The sequence below is a fragment of the Falco biarmicus genome, chromosome 2 (assembly GCF_023638135.1).
Source record: "Falco biarmicus isolate bFalBia1 chromosome 2, bFalBia1.pri, whole genome shotgun sequence".
Classification (NCBI taxonomy): Eukaryota; Metazoa; Chordata; class Aves; order Falconiformes; family Falconidae; genus Falco; species Falco biarmicus.
In genome coordinates this window covers 80,813,762-80,834,499 of record NC_079289.1, presented here as the reverse complement: position 1 = coordinate 80,834,499, position 20,738 = coordinate 80,813,762, and the positions used below count along the sequence as shown (strand labels likewise).

At 43.6% G+C, this 20,738-nt stretch overlaps 1 protein-coding gene and 1 long non-coding RNA gene across 3 annotated transcripts in view; one reads left to right on the top strand and one right to left on the bottom strand.

Annotated features, from left to right (window-relative positions):
* TRAPPC10 (trafficking protein particle complex subunit 10) overlaps positions 1-3,020 on the bottom strand; it is a 44,359-nt gene extending 41,339 nt beyond the window's left edge. The window contains exon 1 of one of the 2 annotated variants that reach the window (XM_056328615.1): positions 2,801-3,020. In XM_056328615.1, the coding sequence (XP_056184590.1) occupies positions 2,801-2,891 (91 nt within the window). In that variant the 5' untranslated portion in view covers positions 2,892-3,020. The remainder of the gene's footprint in view (positions 1-2,800) is intronic. The other variant, XM_056328616.1, reaches the window with a different exon arrangement.
* Positions 3,021-3,209: 189 nt separating this feature from the next.
* Positions 3,210-7,414, top strand: LOC130144632 (uncharacterized). The gene is made up of 2 exons (XR_008820198.1): positions 3,210-5,290; positions 6,513-7,414. It is a non-coding gene; the product is annotated as an uncharacterized LOC130144632 (long non-coding RNA).
* The last annotated feature ends 13,324 nt before the right edge of the window (positions 7,415-20,738 follow it).

Here is a 20,738-nt window from a genome sequence, read left to right as displayed (position 1 = left end):
CTATGTCGTTTTGCCAGTAACACAAATATCACAAATACAAGGCTAGCGCACCTACAAATATTGAGGATCAAATCATTGAGTTACAGTATTAAGATGAAAAGAGTAATGACAAAACCTGCATTTCAGTTGGCATCAAATATGCAAGCCACATGGAATCTGCCATTTTTATTCTACAGGCCAAAGCCTGTATATATGTAAAGTGCTGAATTAGGATTGTACTGATACAGCAAATAAGTGCTGGTACAATACAGACTAACTCTCAGATTTGAAAGCATAAGTTTCTTTACCAGAGAAGCATTCCTTTCAGAGCACTGTCAAATTTATTTCAAGTAGACAAAAACATGTGTTTACAAAACATCTTTGGTATGCACAGTGTTGAAAATAAATTTAATTCCAAACAAAACTCTCTCTTCAGTTCTTCCTCATTAAGAATAAACCCTAAGAGTTAACAGGAATATTTCATGATATAATTGTTTACCTGACAGAGATTAATCTAAATCTTGTAGCAAAAGAAAATACTTCTGTTCTGAGACACAACCTCACTTCACCGACACTTTTCCTTCATATAATCAAAAAACTAGCCATCCCCTTGCAGGTCTGTTTTGCCCTCATGCACCTGCTAGCTGAGGCAGTTATCCCAAATAACTCCAACTGCCTGAAATCAGAACCACAAAACAAATTAAACTATTTGTCAAACAGCTTCTAATATGGCTTTGATTGTGTTTTCCAACAAACCAATACCAAGCCAACAATTCCTTCCCTGGAAGGCCAAGCTTCACTTCCTTAAAAATCATGGACAATATAACGCTTAGAAGAACTTTCCTTTAAGTCAGTCATTTTTGTTGAACATATTTGTTAGAAATACTACTACAGTCTTTAAGCACTTCTCTTCTCTGGATGGAGAAAAAAGGCAACTAAAACAGCTAAACCAAAATTAATATTATTTTCAATATCAGATAATTGGGCTTGACTAAAACCTGATTAAACTCCATGTTTGGAATTCTGAAAATTTCCTTACAGAGGCCAGAGTTCTTTCCTGCACTTACTGAACAAAAAAAGCAAGCCTGAGGTAAAACTGCATGTACTTCAACAGACTGAAAGATATGTTGCTTACTCAAATCATACAAGAACAGTAAGGACTGATGTGCACAACCCACACACACACATACACTCCAATTCCGAATACAGGATAAAGCCAGCAAATCCGAAAAGCGATCCACCACAGCCTGAACAGTAGCATAACACCAACAAGGGAGGCAACAATATCCTCCAGATGTTTCCAACATGTACTTTTTTCTGACTTCAAATCTGAAGTGAAATGGATTTCAAAAGTCTTGATGTAGATTAGTACAGAAGATTCAACCCAGATACCACTGCCTTCAATTGATGAACTGCATCAAAAGTTTAAGAAAGAAAAAAGCACATTCATAAAATGCTTTGAATAAAAAAATATACACACACACAGGAGTTCCATAATTATATAGGTATGAGGTTATAGTTGGATATTTTTTCTAAATACCAATGTCAGTCTAAGACCTTAATCATCAATAAATGCTTAGTTTGTAATAAGACAACACAAACCTGTGAAATATAAACTATTTAACACAAATTTAAAGTATTCCCAGTGTTTTACTGATAAAGTGCAAATACATAGTCTGTTATGTCATTGATAAAGATACTTTTGACTAAGAATGAACAGTCTACTGGTTACCTCTTGCTTAAAAAAACCAAAAAGCAGAATTCTCTACACTGATCTCATTCACCTTATTTTTCTATTAAGAGCATTACAGATGTAGTTAGAACAGAATAGACTATTTCAGTTGGAATGGACTCACAACAATCATCTAGTCCAACTGCCTGACCACTTCAGGGCTGACCAAAAGTTAAAGCACGTTGTTAAGAGCATTGTCCAAACACCTCTTAAACGCTGATGGGCTTGGGGCACCAACCACTTCTCTAGGAAGCCTGTTCCAGTGTTTGACCACCTTCTTGGCAAAGAAATGCTTCCTCATGTCCAGCCTAGTTCACATGCTCATTTTAAGTGAGCTTTGTTGCAACTCTCTATACCTGTCAGAGCACAGGAGCTCATGTTTTACATCAGGACCAGTGTGCATGTCCCGGCTGCCTGCCTCCAACACCTGAAAGAGCTATACTCATCACTAGAACCATGCGATCCAGTTTCTTAAACAAACTGTCTCGGAGATGAAACCAAAGCACAGCAGTTAAAGACTGAATTATAACATCGGTGGGAATCTCTCCTCACCACAGAGGATGCCTTACTCTTGCGACTTCTCTCACCCAGAGCAAAAGTACACAAAGCTTGCTGGCAAGAAGTCTGGGGTTTAAGATTTATTGTCGTATCTGAGTCTCTTCTCCTAAGGACCTGTAAGCACGACGTTCGGTTTTGTTATTTACTGTAGTCCTGAAACACACCGAAACAAACCCAAGGGGGGGGACAAGCCGCTAAAGAGACAAAACCGGCCACCAGAGCCCCTTGCAGGTGCCGCGTCCCTCAGCCCCGAGCTCCAGGACCCAGCCGGGGCACCCGGCCGGGGCACCCGGCGCCGCTCCGGGGCGGCCGCGCCCCCCGCCTGCCGCCCCGCCCGCCCGCGCCCCGCACAGCCCCCAGGCTCCGGCGCTGCGGGCCCGCCCGCCGCCGGACCCCGCCCCGGGCCGCCCTTCGCCCGGGGCACCGGCCAGCGCCCCGCGCCCCGCTCCGAACTGCCGCTGCGCCTCGCCTCGCCCCCCCCGCCCCGGCGGCGGCCGTTAAGGCCCGTCGAGGGGCGCGGGGCGCACTCACAGGTCACGATGGGCTTGTTCTCCATGGTGTAGATCACCGGGGGCTTCTCCCTGCCCTCCTCCTCGGCGGCCGCCGCCGCGGCGGAGTCCATGAGCGGGCGGGGTCCTCAGCCCCGGCTCCCCCGCCCGCTCGGCGCCATGGAAACGCCGCCGCCGCTCCCCCCGCGCCGGGGGGCTGGGACGGGCCGCTCCGCCTCGGGGCCTGCTGGCGCCCCCCCCCGCCTCCCCCCACCCGCTTCCCCGCGTCCCCGCAGCGCCGCTCCGGAGGGGAAGGCGGGCGAGCTCATCCGCTTCCTGGATCACCGGCTGAGCATTACCGCTTCCGGGGAGCGCCGCCGCCCGCCGGCCAGGGGCGCCGCCGGCCGGGCCCAGCGCGGCTGCACAGGGGTTAACCCGGAAAACGGGTGAAATAAAGGGGAAGCGCGGGGCTGGGGAGCGCTGGGCGGGGGGCGGCGGGCGCGCTTGCGCGGAGCGGGCGGGGCGCAGCTTCCCCCCCCCGCGGCGGGGAGGGGCCGTGCGGCCGCCGAGGCGCGGCTGGGCTCCCCGGTGTGCGGCCGGTCGGCTGCGCCGCGGCAGCCTTCGGGGGGCGGAGGCGTCACGTCCGGCCTGCGGTGGCCGGAGCTACGGCGAGAGGGTTACCTGGCCGGCCCGCCCGCCTTCGCCCCCGCGGCCGGGCCGGCTCCTGCTTTCCCGCCCGGCGGGAGCGCCAGGGTGCTGGGAGGGGGGCTGCCACTGCCGGGTGCGCTGAGGTGATTGAGGGAAAGAGCCCCCCGAGCCTGCCCTGTTCACTGACACCCGGTGTGCGCGACCTGAATCTTTTTTTTTTTTTTTTTTTTTTGTTACGGGGCTTCTTAAGGCTCTGGTGGGCTTAGCGGGCAGTGGCCCGAGGCCTGTAAGGCAGCTGGGCAGGGAGAGGGGCCTGCCAGGCTGTGCCATGGCTGGGCTGTGCCTGCGCCGGAGGGCAAACCTGTGGCGTTGGCTGCTCTGGGCCTAGAAGAAAAGGGATTTGTGTGACAGATGCCTTGCCAATTTTCACAAATGGATTTCAGCCTGTGTTTGTCACCTTTGAATAATCCCCTGTGGTAGCATGGAGGGGTACTGTTTCTCCTTTTCTGCCTTGGTAGGGAAAAGAGAAGGAACATAGTCACAGGGCTCGATAGCTTTTTTGTGCTTCAGAGCCTAGGTTGTTCCCATGGCTGCTGGAGCCTACAGCTCTGGTAGTTCAATGGACTTAAGTGTATTAGGGACCATATTTTCCACTGGCCTCAAATGCTTTAGTTTTTACTTTTACAGTGTTGTTGCAAGCCATCTTCAAGATAGGCTTTGCAGGTCATAATGAGTCAGGCAACAGATGTCTGGCCTTATAATTCATGAGTTACGTTCTTGGACCATGGAAACCACGAAGAAGAAAGGACAGGGAGTTGTGCGTTTGGAGTGTGAGCTCAGAGGGAGGATTATAGGGAAGAGAAAAGAGCATGTAGCATGGGTAGCTGAGTAAGTGGAGGCGAGTAAGATGTAAGTGTAGAACTGGTTCCTGAAAAGGAGGCATAATCATACTTCCATGCCAGAGCAATGCATAGCAGTTGGAGTATATCAGTGAATATGGCCCTTAATGTTTAAGGGTTTGTACTGTAGGGTTTTTTAATGCTTAGAAATAATATGCTATTACTCTTCTGTTGTGTCTAATTGTATTAGACTTCAGTACTCATAAAATTAGCCCTTGTCTTACTGTAGACTGATATCCTATTCCTTTGTTCTTAATGATTCTACTGTTTACCTTGGTCATCTTCAGAATCAAGAATCCTGAATTCAGGGGATATTGACTTACTGTCTCAAATAGAAGTAAATAAGATGCAGAAGAGCATACTGAAAGTAGTCTGCCATAAGGGGTAAAAAAATGAAAAACACTATGTACATGTGTAAAACCAAATGTAATCTAAGGTAGGATTATAAATAATCTGTGTATTAATCATAACCGTTTATTGCACAGTGACATTGTGCTGAGGTGGTTTGAGTGTTCTGTTTGAGTATTTCCAGAAACCAGTTTGTTTAGAATTTTCTTTCAGCAAAACCTTAACCCTATTTCCGGGGCTTATAATGTTGTTTCAAAAATAATTACAACATCCCTGTAACATGTTTCATTCCGTACTGCAGATGAATATTCCCAGTTATATCTCTACTGTTCTGTTCTGCTTTGGGGATTAATGTTTCCAATTCTTTGAATTCAGCAGCATTTGCACAGAACTTCTCTTTCACCTTGGTTGTAACAAGACTTGTTTCCTTGGCACAGTCAAATACAGAATTCCTTACAAGTCCAAAAGTTTAATAATCTTATATTGCACAATAAAATGTTACATCTGATTTTCAGGTTTAGATGAGCAGCTAGACACTAACGTTTTATTTTTTTATTTTGTTTTAGTGCTGTGAGAGTCAAGATGTATGATGGCACAATTTTATTTTAAAAATGACGGCACATACATCATTCTACAGTGTAAGTAATAAGTATGTGGCAAATACAGGGTTTACTGAACCAGAAAAGAAAAAGTTATATGCACGTTTAAAAAATAATAAATTCCTTCTAGTAAGCTGCAGAGTAACTCATTTCATGCATCTGTCAAATAGTCCATCCTGCACAGTCCTAAACAGCACAGGCATGAACAGGCGAACCCAAATCAAATAAGCAGGAACGTCTTCCAGTGATCTCCCCTTACTGTAGAGCACTTGTCCCCTTTTGTCAGAGATTAGAGCTAAGGTCAGTAGTTCATTGGGATTAAACTTTTAATCACCACATAATTTCATGTACATTCAGTCTCCTATCTAGTTTTTGTAGTTGCAGTATAGCTGTTTTTATTAAATGGACCCAGTGCTGCATCCTAAGCTTGCTAGCTGTTTTTGAAAGTGAATGAAGCAAATGTATCTGCACTTGTGGTTTATTCCTAAACCATCTTACACACACACACGCACACAAAAGAGAGAGACAGACACATTAACATAGCCAAGAAGACCTGGAAGACTAAGGAAACAACTTTTCACAGTGTTCTCAGGCGTTTAAATGCCAGAAATACTTGAAAGTGAATTTGACTGGGAAGTGAAACTGACTGGTCTGAGAAAAACTAGGATTTTTTTATGGTAAACTATATAGAGAAAAAATAAAGCATTTGAAAATTGGCACTTCATCAATATTGTACTTTTACCTTGCATTTTGAAACAAATGGATGAAATTTTGGTTTTGGGGAAAATGTGGGAAAGGGAAAAAAGGATCACTTTAATTGCAATTAGAATTTTCCTTTTCTTCTTTCCTTTACACCAACAATGTTTAAAATACTGTCTGTCTCTACTGGAAATCATATATGTTTTAAGTGAATGATAATTTTGTATCCACAAAACCCAATCATATTATAGATATCAGGCCATCATGGTGCTACAGTTCCCTCCAAGTTTTCAACCTTATGTGCATAGCAAGATAAAATTACATCACACATTCAAAACTTTCTCTTTAGCAAAGCAATTAGCAAATTCTTTTCATCATTTCAGTTTGTTGGCTATCAGGTACCTAAAACTTTTCCCTAGTCACATTAACAGAGCATAATTACACCTGCACTTTAAATGATTAATCAGTGGGAGAGGAGGAGCTGAACCTGAGCTAGTTTGTAGCCAGCCAGAGCCTGTACAAATGTTTCTCCTAAATACCAGCATTATCATTTCTATTATAGCAATAAGCTCAATGCCCAGGTAGGTCACCAGTGGAATGGATCTTGATTTTGAGGTGCAGTATGAAGGAGCAGATTAATCTAAGAGGCATCTGTATGACCGCATGAAAAGACGGCACATGTGTTACTAGATCAAGAAGAGTTTTCTCGTTTCCAAGTCTCTGTGCATCTCAGCTTCCTCCAAATTTCAGGTTGATGTGGATAGAAGGGCACCAGCCCTTTTTTTCATCCCTACTTCACCATCTGGCTTCTGCACAAAGCCATCGGAGGTGTGCTGGCTAAACAGGGCTGTAGCACACACCATTGGCTCCCTTAGGTGGGTGTTTAGGGGAACAGGACTCTGGGTGCATGAGAACACATTAGCAGGGAAAACCACCTTGGAAAAAAATGGACTCTCCCAAAACAAGGCGCACAAGCTCACTCCTTACATTTGGAAATGCAGACTCTAAGTTTCATGCTAACTTTAACTGCACATCATTACCTGTTTCAATGGCAATAGCTGGCATTTATTCTTCCAACTTTTACTTTGTATATCAGTCACTCTGGTCTTGCAGCCAGGTGACTCTCCCTTTATTTCACAACTTCTCTTTGCAATAGGGTTTATAAGGTAACAGAGAACTTAAAATTTTCTCCATCAAAATTTTGCACGGTTGCAGTTGTTAATGTTCTGCTGCAATGTTTCTTCTTATTGATGACTTAAGAGATTTATATACCCAATAGTCACTACCATCAGGCAATTCCATCTGTATAACATGAAGCATGTTACATGGCTCATTTTGGGTTACTCTGGCTTCATGGGCAGTTTCTATGGCTTTTGGGAACTCTCCCTCCTGGAGGAGGAATGCAGTCTGACTTGAAAGGTGGGGATTGTTTCAGAGAAATAAACTGATTTCAGATGTGCCATACATCTATATTGTGCAGTGCTTAATGTAAACAAAAGCTTAAATTTCTCATTGTCCCCTTCTATCATATTTCATGTGTACTGAAGCACAAACCCACATAGCACAGGTGTCCAGCAAACAGAAGTCAACATATCCCACACCTTTTTCTGCTCCTGATTTCCCACTTCTTTCTTTTTCCCTGAGCTCTTCTTCTGTTACTGGTTTGTTTGAATGATATTTTCTGCAAGGCAGGATGAGGAATTTCATTCTCTCTTCAAGATATTTAGCACTTCAACTTGACCAAAATAAAATATAGCTGTAGTCCTAAGCGCAGTGTCAGAGAGATTAATGAGCTCAATAACTGCAAGAGAAGCAGCAGTGGTTTTGTGAGGAACTGGATCCTCTGTCTCAGGTCTCCCAAAGAGCGAGAAGGTTAATTAAGCCCTGGCTCATTGTTGTAACACTAAATCCTAAAATATGATGTCGATCTTCAGGTCCCTACTGGAACAACCCTTGTTGAAATTCTTTCAAACATTTGAACAGTAGGAAAAAGGAAGGGAAGCTGTTAAGTTGTATCCCTAATTGCCTTATGTTTTGATGGAATGTCCATTACCAGGGGAAATTCATGTCTGAAGATCTTCCTTCTGAGTTTGAAGATGGTATCAACTGTCCTATTTTAGGGAGGCAGAGACAGAAAAGAAGACAAACAGAGAATGGTGTTGAGGAAGGGAAAAGATCCTTAGTGGGCAAGGCTGTGACAGGAGGAAAATAAAATTCCTATACTAGGTTTTGACCAGGGTGAAGACAAAACCAGTAGTGTCCACACTGTAATTTGATTCCCTCTCTCCAGTTTTGTGCCTTCAAGATAATGGAGGCCCAGGAACATTATGGTAGATCCTAGGATCCCAAGATTTGCCAGCAGTAACAGACATGAATGTAAAATTCCTTGTTCCCTCTAATCTACATATCCCACTGCTCCCATCTGGTGACCTCCAAATAAAGATTTTTCATGAAAAAGATAGCTTTATCCTACATCTGACCACACTATAATACTTCTTTCTGTTTCACATGGTGGGCTGACCCTGACCAGCAGCCACGCACCTGCTCACTCACTCCTCCATCCCCAGCAGGACAGGGGGAGAAAAGGGGAAGAATAAAAGTGAGAAAACACATGGGTTAAGATAAAGACAGTTTAACAGGTGAAGGAAAGAGACAGAAGGTGAAGCAAAGGAAATCACTCACTGCCTCCCACAAGCAGACCAGTGCCCAGCCAGTGTTTGAATAACAGCCACCCTGGAAGCCAAAACTCTCTGTTCTTCTTCCTCTACCCTCGTTTTTACTGCTGAACATGACCTTATGATATTATATGGTATGGAAAAGCCCTTTGACCAATTGGGGTCAGCTGTCCCTGTGTCCCCTCCCAGACTCTGGCCCACCTCAACCTACTTGCTGGAGGAGAAGACTGGGAAAAAGAGAAGGACTTGATGCTGTGCAAGCTCTGTTCAGCAAAAGCAAAAACTTCAGTGTGTCGACACCACCATTATAGCCACAAATTCAAAACAGCACTCTATGAGCTGGTCTGAAAGGAGTTGACTCCACCCCAGCCAGACGCGGTGCAGTATCTAAATGGTTCAGATCATCATCCTGCCAACTTTCAGTTGCATGGAGAGTCTTGAAGCCAGAGCTTTTCAATGCGGGCACAGAAATTAGTACCAGTTACACTGTGCCCAACCTCTTTCTCGGTTTTGCAACAATGTCACTTAACAGACTGGGTTGGTTTCCCCGAGAGGGCTTACTCCCGGATTATGCCAGAGAGATTCATGGAACAACACCCTGACTTTGACATGTTACCACCGCTGCTTAAAACGGAGCCTGTTAGGCAGATGAACAGTTGTGAGTGAAATAGTAGGAGATAGCTTACACATGTGGCATTTTACCAGAAGTTCAAATCCCGTTTGACCTGAAAATGGTTATAGAAGAGAAACTTCATCAGTAGAATGAATATTTGAATGTTCAACTTTATCACCATCTGGACAGTAGCAAGGTTTGGAACGAAAAATTCAGAAGGAATTTCTATGGAAATCCTTCTGGAAGATGAGCATCAACTTCTATATATGGGAAAAGTTCAAATGAATTTTTCCAATAAGGTTTAAAGATAAATCCTTGCTTGTAGGACGTTCTTACCTTTTCCCTTGATACTTTTAGTAATTAATATTTTTGGAGAAATTGATATTGAAGTTCATGGGCTTCCACTGAGATGGCCTGCAGTTGCTCTTTTCATTCACTCTGTACAGTGTTTGCAATTAAAAAATCTACTTATTAAGCGCAACTAAGTTTTATGGAAGTACTGAAGGAAACATTTTCCCAAAGGAATGCAAGGACTCAGACATAGATGCAAATTCATAGTTTGTGTTTTCATGTCAGTTTGCGGGCAGCAGTCAGAAAACTGGCCCCAAACGGCGCAGTCCAGTGCCGCCGGCTTGTGGCCTGGCAGTGAACAGTGCGCTGGCACACAGACACAAACCCGTGTCAACGGACAGTGTTTTTAGATGTATTTTCAGATGATTCCTGTTAATCAAACTACTATAAAAATGAGACACAATGTATTTGTCCCATTAAATAATTAATTGAAGTTATTTCTCTACACTTAAGTACTTTCATTTCTTTGCCTAGACTTTGACTCGTTAAGGTGATCCTAACATTGAAACCAGAAGTTACTGATCTGTGCATTTGATATCAACTTAGCAATGGCTTTTCACCTTACTGTACTACAAGAGAAAAAATATGGTGGATACATTCTACAATGAAATTTGTGCATGAAAGAAAGTAAAAATTAATGCTGGAAGCATACTTAACTGTTTGTCATTTCTGGGTCATAACAAATAAAACACTTTGGCATGCAGTCGATTGATTATTTTTAACTGAATGAGTTTTCCTTCGGAAATTCTGGTTTAATTAACTAACTTCATGAATTCACAGCCACCTGCAGAAACAGAAAAAAATTGTTAAGATTTTTACATTTGGGAAGTTCTTTTGTAATATTGTAAAGTGAATTCAACCACAAATCATTAGCTGTACGTACTAATCAGAATTTTGGCTTTTTATTTCAGAAAGTAACGACCAAGGAAAGAATGACCAAAATTTATCTAATAGCAACAAAACCAGCATGGGGAACCCATTTCCATACCAGCTGTATTCAAGAGCATTTTCATTCCATCCAGTGTCTGTGTTTCTGCAGCAGAAATGCTATGCTGTGTGAACTGCCCCCATTACCAGAATTATGGAAATACAGGGAAATGCAAAGGAAGAGCTAATAACTTTGCTGAAGAGCTGCATGTGTCCTTGTTCAAAAATCCCTAAATGGCCACCAAGACAAACCAGAGGGACTAGGTTGAAACATGGGATCAAAGACCTTCCAGAAGGCTCAGGAAAAGCTAACAGCCTGAAGAAGCAGAGAGAAAAGAAAAGAGAAAGCATTTAAGAAGGAGTCTACAGAAAAAGTGGTCAGCAAGCCAGGGCAGAGCAGCTGGAGCAGGGAGGGGAAGATGCTACCTAGCCTAGAGGGGAAAATCAGTAGCATGCTATTTCTCCAACACCATCTGCATAATCTTGTCAACATCTGCCTTTGCCTTCTGGGACTCAAAGAAACTTCCTTTCCTGGCAATGTCTCTCTCTCTAGCATCTCTTAAGACAGACTTTCCTCCTTTTCCAAACAGCTTGCTTCAAATAGCTCTCAAAAATTCTACTCATCCAGGGAAGCTGCTACAAAAAGGCAGCATGTTTGAGTTATCAGAGGCAGCTTCACCTTTCAGGCATGAGGAGAAAGGCATTTGAACTCACAGATCAAATGCTGAGTATGTTACAATTATCCACCTTGGTAAAGGAGAACAAATTCAAAGTATGAAATTTTGAGCATGAACTTTGAGTATGAACATATGAACATCATTATCAGGGTGATAACATTAGCAAACAACTGTGCTTTCTCCCCCTATACCACACTAACAAAACAAAAGAAAGAAGAGGAAAAAGTGGACGTGACAGCTCTTACTCCAAGCTAATTCCGAAGACCAGAGGAATTCAACCTGGTCAAGTGGTGGCCAAGCCACCACTATACTTGCCTCCTTTTCTTCTCCCCTAGTAGGTCATTTATATCCATTTCCTGAGTCACCCAAACTTTAGAAACTAACTAGTAATAGCACAGTGACCTCAGAGCCTTTTACAGCTCTGCTCAAATAAATCCAAACAACTTTTCAACTAGCACACTTCCAGCGTGGACAGAAACGAGGTCAGGTGCCAGCAGACAGAGGAGGTCCTCAAACCCCAGGAGTTCCTGTAGCTCTGGAGTATTTTCAGGATGTCAATCCTGGACCCAACCTGCAATACAAACATTCAGCTGCCAGCAGGGTGGCACTAGGGCTAATTAACTGGTCTCAAATGTCAAGATCCAAATTGATAGCATCCAGTGCTCTCTCCGGCATTTCATGGACACTGCTTCTCTACATCACCCACCTCTGAACCAGCCCCCTTTTTCACATTGTCCAGCCCTGCCAAGTGTGCAGCTATTGTGAGACAGTCACTGTTAGTTAAGTTGTTTTAACAGCTCTACACTGCGGCCCCTGCACCTGTACACCCTCAGCTGGGGTCGGTACAGACTGGCCAAAAGACAGCTCTTTCCTCCGGCAGATATTCATGACTCTATTCATTTTCACTTAATACACTCTTAGCGTCATGGATGTGTGGTCATTTCTAGAACTCACTTAAAATATACATTACAGGAAACATTAATGAAATAAACCTTTACCAACCAATTATGTTTTTGCACAAACATACCGTAACGGAGTAGTTATGGGCTGTTACTTCTCTTCATTTATCCTCCTGCTTAGGACTAACTTCTGAAGAGTATGGGTGAAGTTGGTAAGAGCTAGACCATAACATTTCTAATTTGAAGGATCTCTGTCCATCACACCAGCCTGGGGAAGAGCTCACATGTCCAATGTATAATTAAAAATTGATGGAAAGAGGGGAGGGGGGGAATCTTAAAGTGAGTTACACCATTATTTAAATACTCTTCTCTGAATTCATCAAGGGAAAGCTCATTTCAAAACTAGCATGTCAAAAGCTATTAGTTATTAAATTAAAATTCAGTATTAATTAGAAATGAGATTCCCTGGCAAGCTTACCTTAGGCAGATCATCCCTGGGTGGCAAAATGGAAGTATTACAAGAATAATGAGGACTGAAGAAGAGGTCTAGAAAGCCATCACAGTAAGCCTAGAGCAGGGGTCCTCAAACTTTTTAAACAGGGGGCCGGCGCGTGGGTGAAGTGGCAGGAGGTCACCTGCGGCTGCTTGGATTCCCCCCCCAACCCCCAGTGGGGGGGGGGGGCAGGGAGGTTCTGTAAATACCGGGGGACGGATTGAGGACCCTGGGGGGCCGTATCCAGCCCGCGGGCTGTAGTTTGAAGACCCCTGGCCTAGAGTAAATATTCAGATAAGAATCCTCCACTTTAGAGTTGGGTTTGGTTTTTTTCCTGCTCTGGACCAGTAGAACTGTGTTCTGTGGTGACATGACGGGTGTAACCTAACTCATCGTGTTGAGTGTGGATGGAGGGAGGACAACTTCTACATGTGCACTGGAATGTAGTTAGGAAGATGTCAGATGTTTTCATGTGCGGGAGCAGGGACGGAGTGTGGGTTTTCCTATCTGAAGCATTCACAGGAGTGAGTTGCATTAGGAGATGTTTTTCTTACACCACCATCAAATGATCAGCCTTCACATTTGAAGAAAAGGCTGGATACCCTAAATTACATGATAACAGTATCCCTTGCAGAGGAGATTAAACTGCTGGTTGCCACCTTTTAATTTCATTGCATATGTGATTTCACAGTGAAGAAAGACTGAGCAACTGGAGACACAGCAGCACCATAAGTTTTGAGATCACAGAGACATCCACAAAGCACGGGCTTTTTCCGCCACAGGTTTCTATTTTAGGGTTCCATCCTATTAGACATCGGTGGTTGTAATAATAAAGCTACTAAGACAGCTGTAAAATAAAAGATATCATTGACAGGAGGGAAAGCACAATGAGATCTCTCATCAGTTCTTGCTCTGACCACCACTGCCCCCAACTAGAAATATGTACTACCTTGTCAACAGGCCATGCTACTTATATCCGGAGTCCCCTGGTGGCACTGCAAACAATCCCTCACTACCTTTAACACCCTGTTAGTCTTTTTCAGCTGTGCCTGAAGACAGAAAGCCCTAAGCACCAAACCGAAGCTGAGTAAGACTAAGCTTGAACCCCCACCAAACGGGCTGTTGGTAAATGAGATCAGGTATCCTCTTGTGAGTGGAGGAGCACAATGCTATAATTTCATTTTTGTAATGACGGTACTATATGAAGTTATGCTATTCAGTTTTGGTTTACATCTTGAGTGGGAGCAAGCACTGTTTTGTCACAGGTTGCACACCAAGTGCCTTTCCTTGGAAAGGCCATTTACCCTTCTGATGGCTGAATTAACAAATCTCTCCTTGCCTGGGGGAAAGCCGGAGAGGAAAATCTGGGTGTAATGATGATTTGGGTGCCGCTTCTGAATCTGTGCTGAAATCTCAGTGAAGCCCAAGGGAACTAAACACCTGGCTCCTGTCAGACTGAAAAGGAAGTCACGTGCCTAATCCTATTAGTTCCTATGACATTCCCAGACCTAATATTAGCTCCAGAGATTGCTCCACTGAGAGATCCCTTCGAGAGTAAGAAAAAACCATATTGCTTCAGTGCAATTTGTTTTCCCTAGCCACATTATTGCATTTGAGTTAACAGCAATAATTTATGTTCAATATTTAATTTAGATAGGCCAACTGTCTTGTATGGTTGCCAGCAAAAGAGTGCATGGTATCAGGAAATAACAAGTTTGCAGGTTTCCCATCTTGCTGTGGTTCTGGGCTGGGGGTGAGAGTGTTGTTTGTTTATTCCCATCTGACAGGGAACTAACACTGGTCTGAGCAGATTTCCTTCCCCCAAAATACAGGGTTCCACTCCGCAGCACATGGTTGCGCCTTGTTCATACCTCACAGCTGCATAATATTCAAAGGCCTTTTCACAGAAGTATTTCTCAGCAGTTTTAGGTCTTCTCCATCCTTTAGTGAGGCATTAATATTAAATTTATCAGGTAAGAAATATGGGATTTGCCAGGCAAACTCTTTATCATGTTCAGTTAGTGAGTCTCATTCAACCTACCGGCTGGCGGAGAGAGCAAGCAATGCCTCCCCATCCTTCTGGCAGACTATGCCACCATAACCCAAACAAATGCTGTGTACTGAAAGCCTTCAATTTTAAAATTAAAAAAAAAAGGCAAAACCAGTTAATATAGGCCTTTAAAATACCAGAGACTTGGAATAAAACTTTGCAAATGATGGGAATTACATGATTATGCGCTGGGTGTAACATGGGAGGAACAAAGCAGCAAAACCGGTAAAAACACCTAATGGAGTGCTTAGTCCGGCCGTTCAGCATCAATTACATTTTCCTAATGCCTCATTTTAGTGCAATTGCTTGAAGTAATACCTTGCAGCTGGAAGAAAGACCACTTGTGTGTAAAACAAGCTGGTCTCATTTGCTCAAACATGACGCTAGCAGTGGTTGTGTGAAGAAAGGAGTAACTGCAGTGGGAAGGATTTTTCCCCAAGAAGCCCCTGGAGATCGGCTCAGCTCTGTGGCACGGTGGACCCCACTTACACAACCTGCAAAACAGCTTTGCTGTGCAGAGGGAAAGTGCAGGTGGTCATTAGGTCTGCAATCCTCCATCTACCATCCTGTCCCATCTACAAAGACGTAAGAGGAACCGTATCAGCTGTACGAGGCTATTTTCTGGCTGCTAATGCCTGAGGAGACAATTATACATACCCCAGTCACTACAATGGTCCAAACAGGATTTAGTTCAAATAAACTCATAGTCTTAAATATCACCACGTAAATGGAAATGTGTGATGGCCCAACAAGCTGCAAGGCCCATGTTCTGCTCCACAAGTCCTGCCTGGCTGGATTGTAAAGTGGAGAGCTTTGACTAGATGGAATAAGATGCAGCATTGTCCTTTCTGGAAACCACCACGAAAGGGCTCACGCTTCCCCAGGGTGATGGACGAAACACGAATGCCAGGGGAAAGCCCAAACCCCTACCACAACAGCGTTCTCTCCACGGACTGGAAGCAGCAGCCTATGAGAGCGTGCAGAAGTGTATCTGCATGGTAGAGGTCTACAACTGAAAGACGCAGCTTCCAGCCCTAATCTTGACTATATAACTTTACTACAGCTGAATTAAAAGGGAGGAAAAAAGGGGAGTGTAGCACTTTCCTACCTTTGACAAGGAGCTTTGAGCTGACGGGAAGCATACAAGAAGTAGCATGGAGGAGATTTATATGTGTTCTTAAACCCTGCCTAGTTTCTTCCTTTTACTGATTTTCCTCATAAATGGAGCAAGCACTAGCACGTAGCTGCTTGTAACTGCATTGGACAAATAAACAAGAGATGTCACAAGACAACTAGGCCACTGCTGAATTCAGCTTTTGCAAATATTGCCCTACATCAGCAAGATAAAACCCAAAGGCAGCTCACATCACAAGCCACAGTGAAGAAAAGAAAAACAACCTGTCATCAGAGTCAACTGTGCTCTGCACCGCCTTCTCCACAAATAAAATTACAACGTGTCTGTGCAGAGGCATTTACCGCAGATGGCAAGGTGGCACCTGCTTTTTAGTAGTCTGCGCTCTAGCAAACGCCTTGGGAAGCAATGTGCTTTGCCTTTCCAGCAGCGAGCAGGAGTGCTCGCTCCAGCCACCCCCCCAGGCGGCACAGCTCCAGCCCCGGCAGCTCACCATATAGCCCACCCCAGCCCTGCCCCTTTGGCACGTGCTTTTATCACAGCAAGAACATAAAGACGTTGGCATTATAGGGGATATTTATATATATCTATCTCATACAATATATTGATATGATACCATATATCATATGATATACTGATATCATATATGATATCATCATCGCTGACCAATAAAGCCCTAGAGAAGGGAAGAAGGCTCAGTGGAGATGGACAAGGGTGATGTGCCTGTGAAGCTCAGGGAACAACACAGGGTGTGATTGACTGCAGCTGTTGCAAAGCAAGGTGACTTTAGCTCAACACAGAGGGGACCAGAGGGTGGCCTTTGCTTTAGATAAACAGCTATCAGCGCTTGAGCAGATCAACTGGTAGTGCAAACATCTCCCCGAGTCAGGCAGACCAGCACAGGGGGAATGAAACACTGCGCCCTCCATATGTGTGGTATCTAAAAGAACCCAGTCAGAGGGTATTGGTTTCTGACAGATCTCTATCTATATAGACAGATACATATATAAATATATAGATAGATAGATAGAAATATATAAATATTCTAGGTTCATGGATGTGAATCCATAAGGTGGCAAAATTCAGAAGAGTACTTCCTTAACCCATACCACAGTTATTAAGCTTGTGCCTACCTATAAAATCTGTTACACTTACATAAAGTTTTGTCTCATAGATGGACTCTCTCAACCCTCTCAGGAACAGGTTCCAGTCTTAGAAGTATGTACAAAGTGCATTCAGCTGTTCCTCCCCCCAAAAGCCCTCTGCCCAACGTAACTGCAGCCAGGAGCACAGCACATCTGAAACATGGGCTCAACCCCAGCGCAGCAGCCGATTGCATCTGGTGTTGAGAACACAGCACTGCTTTTATGGAATTTCAGGCTGTTTTCCCAAATATATTAATGCCCTATTGGAAGAAAAAGGGTGCAGTAAGTGAGGTCAAGGAACCTAGAAGAACTACACCCAGAAAGTGCTGCCACCACCACCACAGTCAACTTCTTACTGGGTCTGCAATTTAAAGAGAGGGTGTGTAAGAAACTCCCACAACCTAAAGGTCACTGCTTAGTACAGAAACAAACCACATAACGTTCCCCGTGCCTTCATCAAAGCAATACATGTTTTCTTCCATTTCCACAGCTACCTTATGCAGCACTGGCTGTCCAACGCTGTGGTGGCACGCTGCCCCATTAACCTGCCCTTGTCCACTCAGCCCACTGCCAGCTGCTTTGCTTGTCCAGTACGTGTAGTTGTGATGTCTGACACGGACTGGTTCAAAAAGAGAATGCAGTTTAGGGAAGAGGACTTGCAGAAGGGCAGGCGGATAGGCAATGACAGAAGACAGATCTCTCTGAGGAAAAGAATTAACAGGAACGTCTCTGCTGTAGCGCATGGCAAGACAACAGACATTCAGGAACAGAGCTCTGCCATCAGCTGGGGCTTTGCTTTTCATGGCTTGGCTTTTGCATGCATGTAACTAAGGGTAAGACCACCTTAACCAAATGAATTCTTTGTTATGCTGCACTGATAAAAACTTCAACCCATATTTTTCACCTTAAAGCTGAAAAAAATAGTCCTGAAACAGAGCATAAATATTTCCAGATCAAAAGCATTGGCCTCTAAAAATGAGTTATGGATATGAGGAGATTCAATGGAGAGGTAAGAAAACCTGCATTTATGCAAACTAGGAAGTAACAGGAAAGAGGTTTCTACTTGTGTACTCATAGAACCAGAGCCCATCCTCTCCACAAAAAAGGTCTGCCCCTCGAGTGACGCACGGTGCAGCTGATGTGTCATCTTAAGGCAGCTCAGCACAACCTAAACTATTCAAAGGAGCAAAGGATCAGGGAAGGGAAAACAGGAGAAACCAAGAACTCTTGTGCTTGCAGTCTAGCAAAAAGATGACAGAGGAACGTGGTATTATCACACATGTGTCATTTGTTATGGGCATAAGCGTCCTGAAGAGCTGATGTCTTCTGGGACCGAGCATGTACAGAGGCAGGCCGGGGGTATACTAGAGGCAAAAATTGTAGAGATCTGCTTCTGTGGGGCAGCTTTCTGATAAAGGTATGGGGAAGGGAGCAACAACGCCAAGTGATCTTCCAGTGGGTCTTGCTTTCAGGTGGAAGTGTATGAGCTGAGGAAGGGGAGAGGTCTTCATCTTCCAGTGAAACACAGAAACTTAGAAGATGTCAGATTTGAAAAACTGGTTTTAATCTACAGCATCTATCCATATAGCCAGCTTACCCTGCTGGAGTCTCAGCTTCTCAGATCATACAGCTTTGGGTTTACTTTGGTGGATTCTCAGGAAAGGAACATCCTTCCCCTCACCCCAGTCATTTGGAGGAGCCATGTAAAACTTTTATGTACTGCTTCTATAAATGCTACAGTGATGCACTGTCCTGCCACAGCTCTCCATGATGGGCTTAGTGCAGGGAACGGCAGAGGGTTAAAATTTTCTTTACTTGCAGCCCCGACATAATGATCCACCCAGGTTACTGCTGCAGACACATGGATCAGTCTGCAGGACTGAGACCAAAAAGCATGAATGGAAATAAAACCACCAAAGCAAAAAGAAAAATAGCCCTTAGTACATATTTAGGTACAAAACCCAGAGTAGCAAATGGGAAAAGGATGCAGATCTCCCAGTCGTTTAAATTTCTTGATTCAAACTGCATTTTCTTTAAGTGCTGAAGCTGCTAACCGGCATAACCAGGCCTCAGGCCTTGCATAGCCCTAATCCAAGGCCGGTTTAAAACCCAGTCAAGTTAATCAGTAGGAGAATAGAAAAGCAATAGATGATCAATTTGTTTACGCAGGTGCTTTCTGAAATGCAGACAGCTTTAGAAAAATTAATATAGATGAACAGGCATTGCTTGTTCAAAGACTTAAGTGTGCTTGAAGGATTGTGTGAGTTAAAGCAGGCAGAAAGAAGATCGTGATCTGAGGACGACCCCGAAACCAAGGCAGAGACTGGAACAAATAGATGAATCAACAGGGACAGGATCGGGTGATGGATTCCAGAGCTGGTAAGACCAAAGGAAACTCCTAAAAACCTTGGACACTGACTAATGATCTGATCAGTGTATCTAAGCTGTGCTGCATCTCTTTGTACTCGGCCAACTACCGAGGTGGTGGCCCAGCCCTGAGTTGTGATTAAAGCAAGCTAGGGGTACCCACATCTGTGTGAAATCCTCCTTTAACAGTTACATTATCAGCTACTTTCTCAGTAATATCACCAAAACCAGACACCGGGCAGTCATCCATTTTCATTCAAGCACAATTAAAAAACCCTCTATGCCAGCATATTATGTACAAAATCATGTACAGTTAAAATAAGCAACTGAAAGCATGAATGAAATTCTTAATATACAGTACTTTTACACAGCCAAAGCTATTTTATTTTACAAGATGAGTTTTTTGCGTTAATCTTTTTCTGAAAGCCCAGTAAAAACAGCGTGAACTACTTAAGCAAAATTTAAGAGACAACTTACAAAGTAATATTTGCATAGCACTGTAAATCTGCGTATTTGTTTGGGCACAGTACTTAGTAGAAACTACAGCAGGTGACAGGGTTGGGTCTTCTTAATAGCTTCTTATTTTTAACCAGATTGATGCACCTCTTCTGAACGTCATAAAATCAAGTGTAGGAAATAACTGTAAAAATGTACAAAAATATATACACATGCACAGTAAATGCATACCCTGTATTACAGTTTTATTACTTGTTAGATTTGGCTAATAATGATCATCTAGTACTTACAAACTTGTCATTTGGAGGGAAGTGTAACAAATCAATCAGGTTAAGAACGGTGTTTTCTCAGAGAGGTTTTCATTAAAGCTACAGTACTTGCTGGTGATCTTTAGGAGTGAGCGACATGCCAGCTGACACTGGCTGCCTGGTGTTCAGGCAAGTAGCATTCACTTGTCACAAGGTACAGCTCTGACAAAGCTGAAGCAAAATAATACAAAGGGATGCGGCTTGGCTCTCTGCACAGATGCACATGCACATAATAAAGGAGCTCCACAGAACCAGTTCATCCTTAGGGGAAAAAAGTAATTCATTCCTGATTAGCCTCTGCTGCCCACTCTTCCTCCCTTTGCAAATTAGATTTTAGTGTGACTAGTAAATTAGTGTGTGTTCCTTGAAAATGCACAGTGGCCAAAATAAAAATAATCAAAGGAAAGAAAGAAAACCTATGTAAGACTGCAAATTGGTGGTGGTAGCCCTCACGCTAAAGAATACTTCCAATTTATGTCTTAGAAGTCCTATTATAATCTGGTTTCTGCTAAAGTGTCTATCTTTAAAGTAATTTCATCTTCAAAAGATAAGATACTGCTTCTGCTAACGTAAAGCTTTGTAGAAGTAGACAATCAGCTGCACTCAAGTACTCTCAACAGTGAAAGTGCACAAATTCATTTTCTTCACAGTTTCAAAACCCAAGGAATGGCTTGTAACTGCAGGTATCACATTTT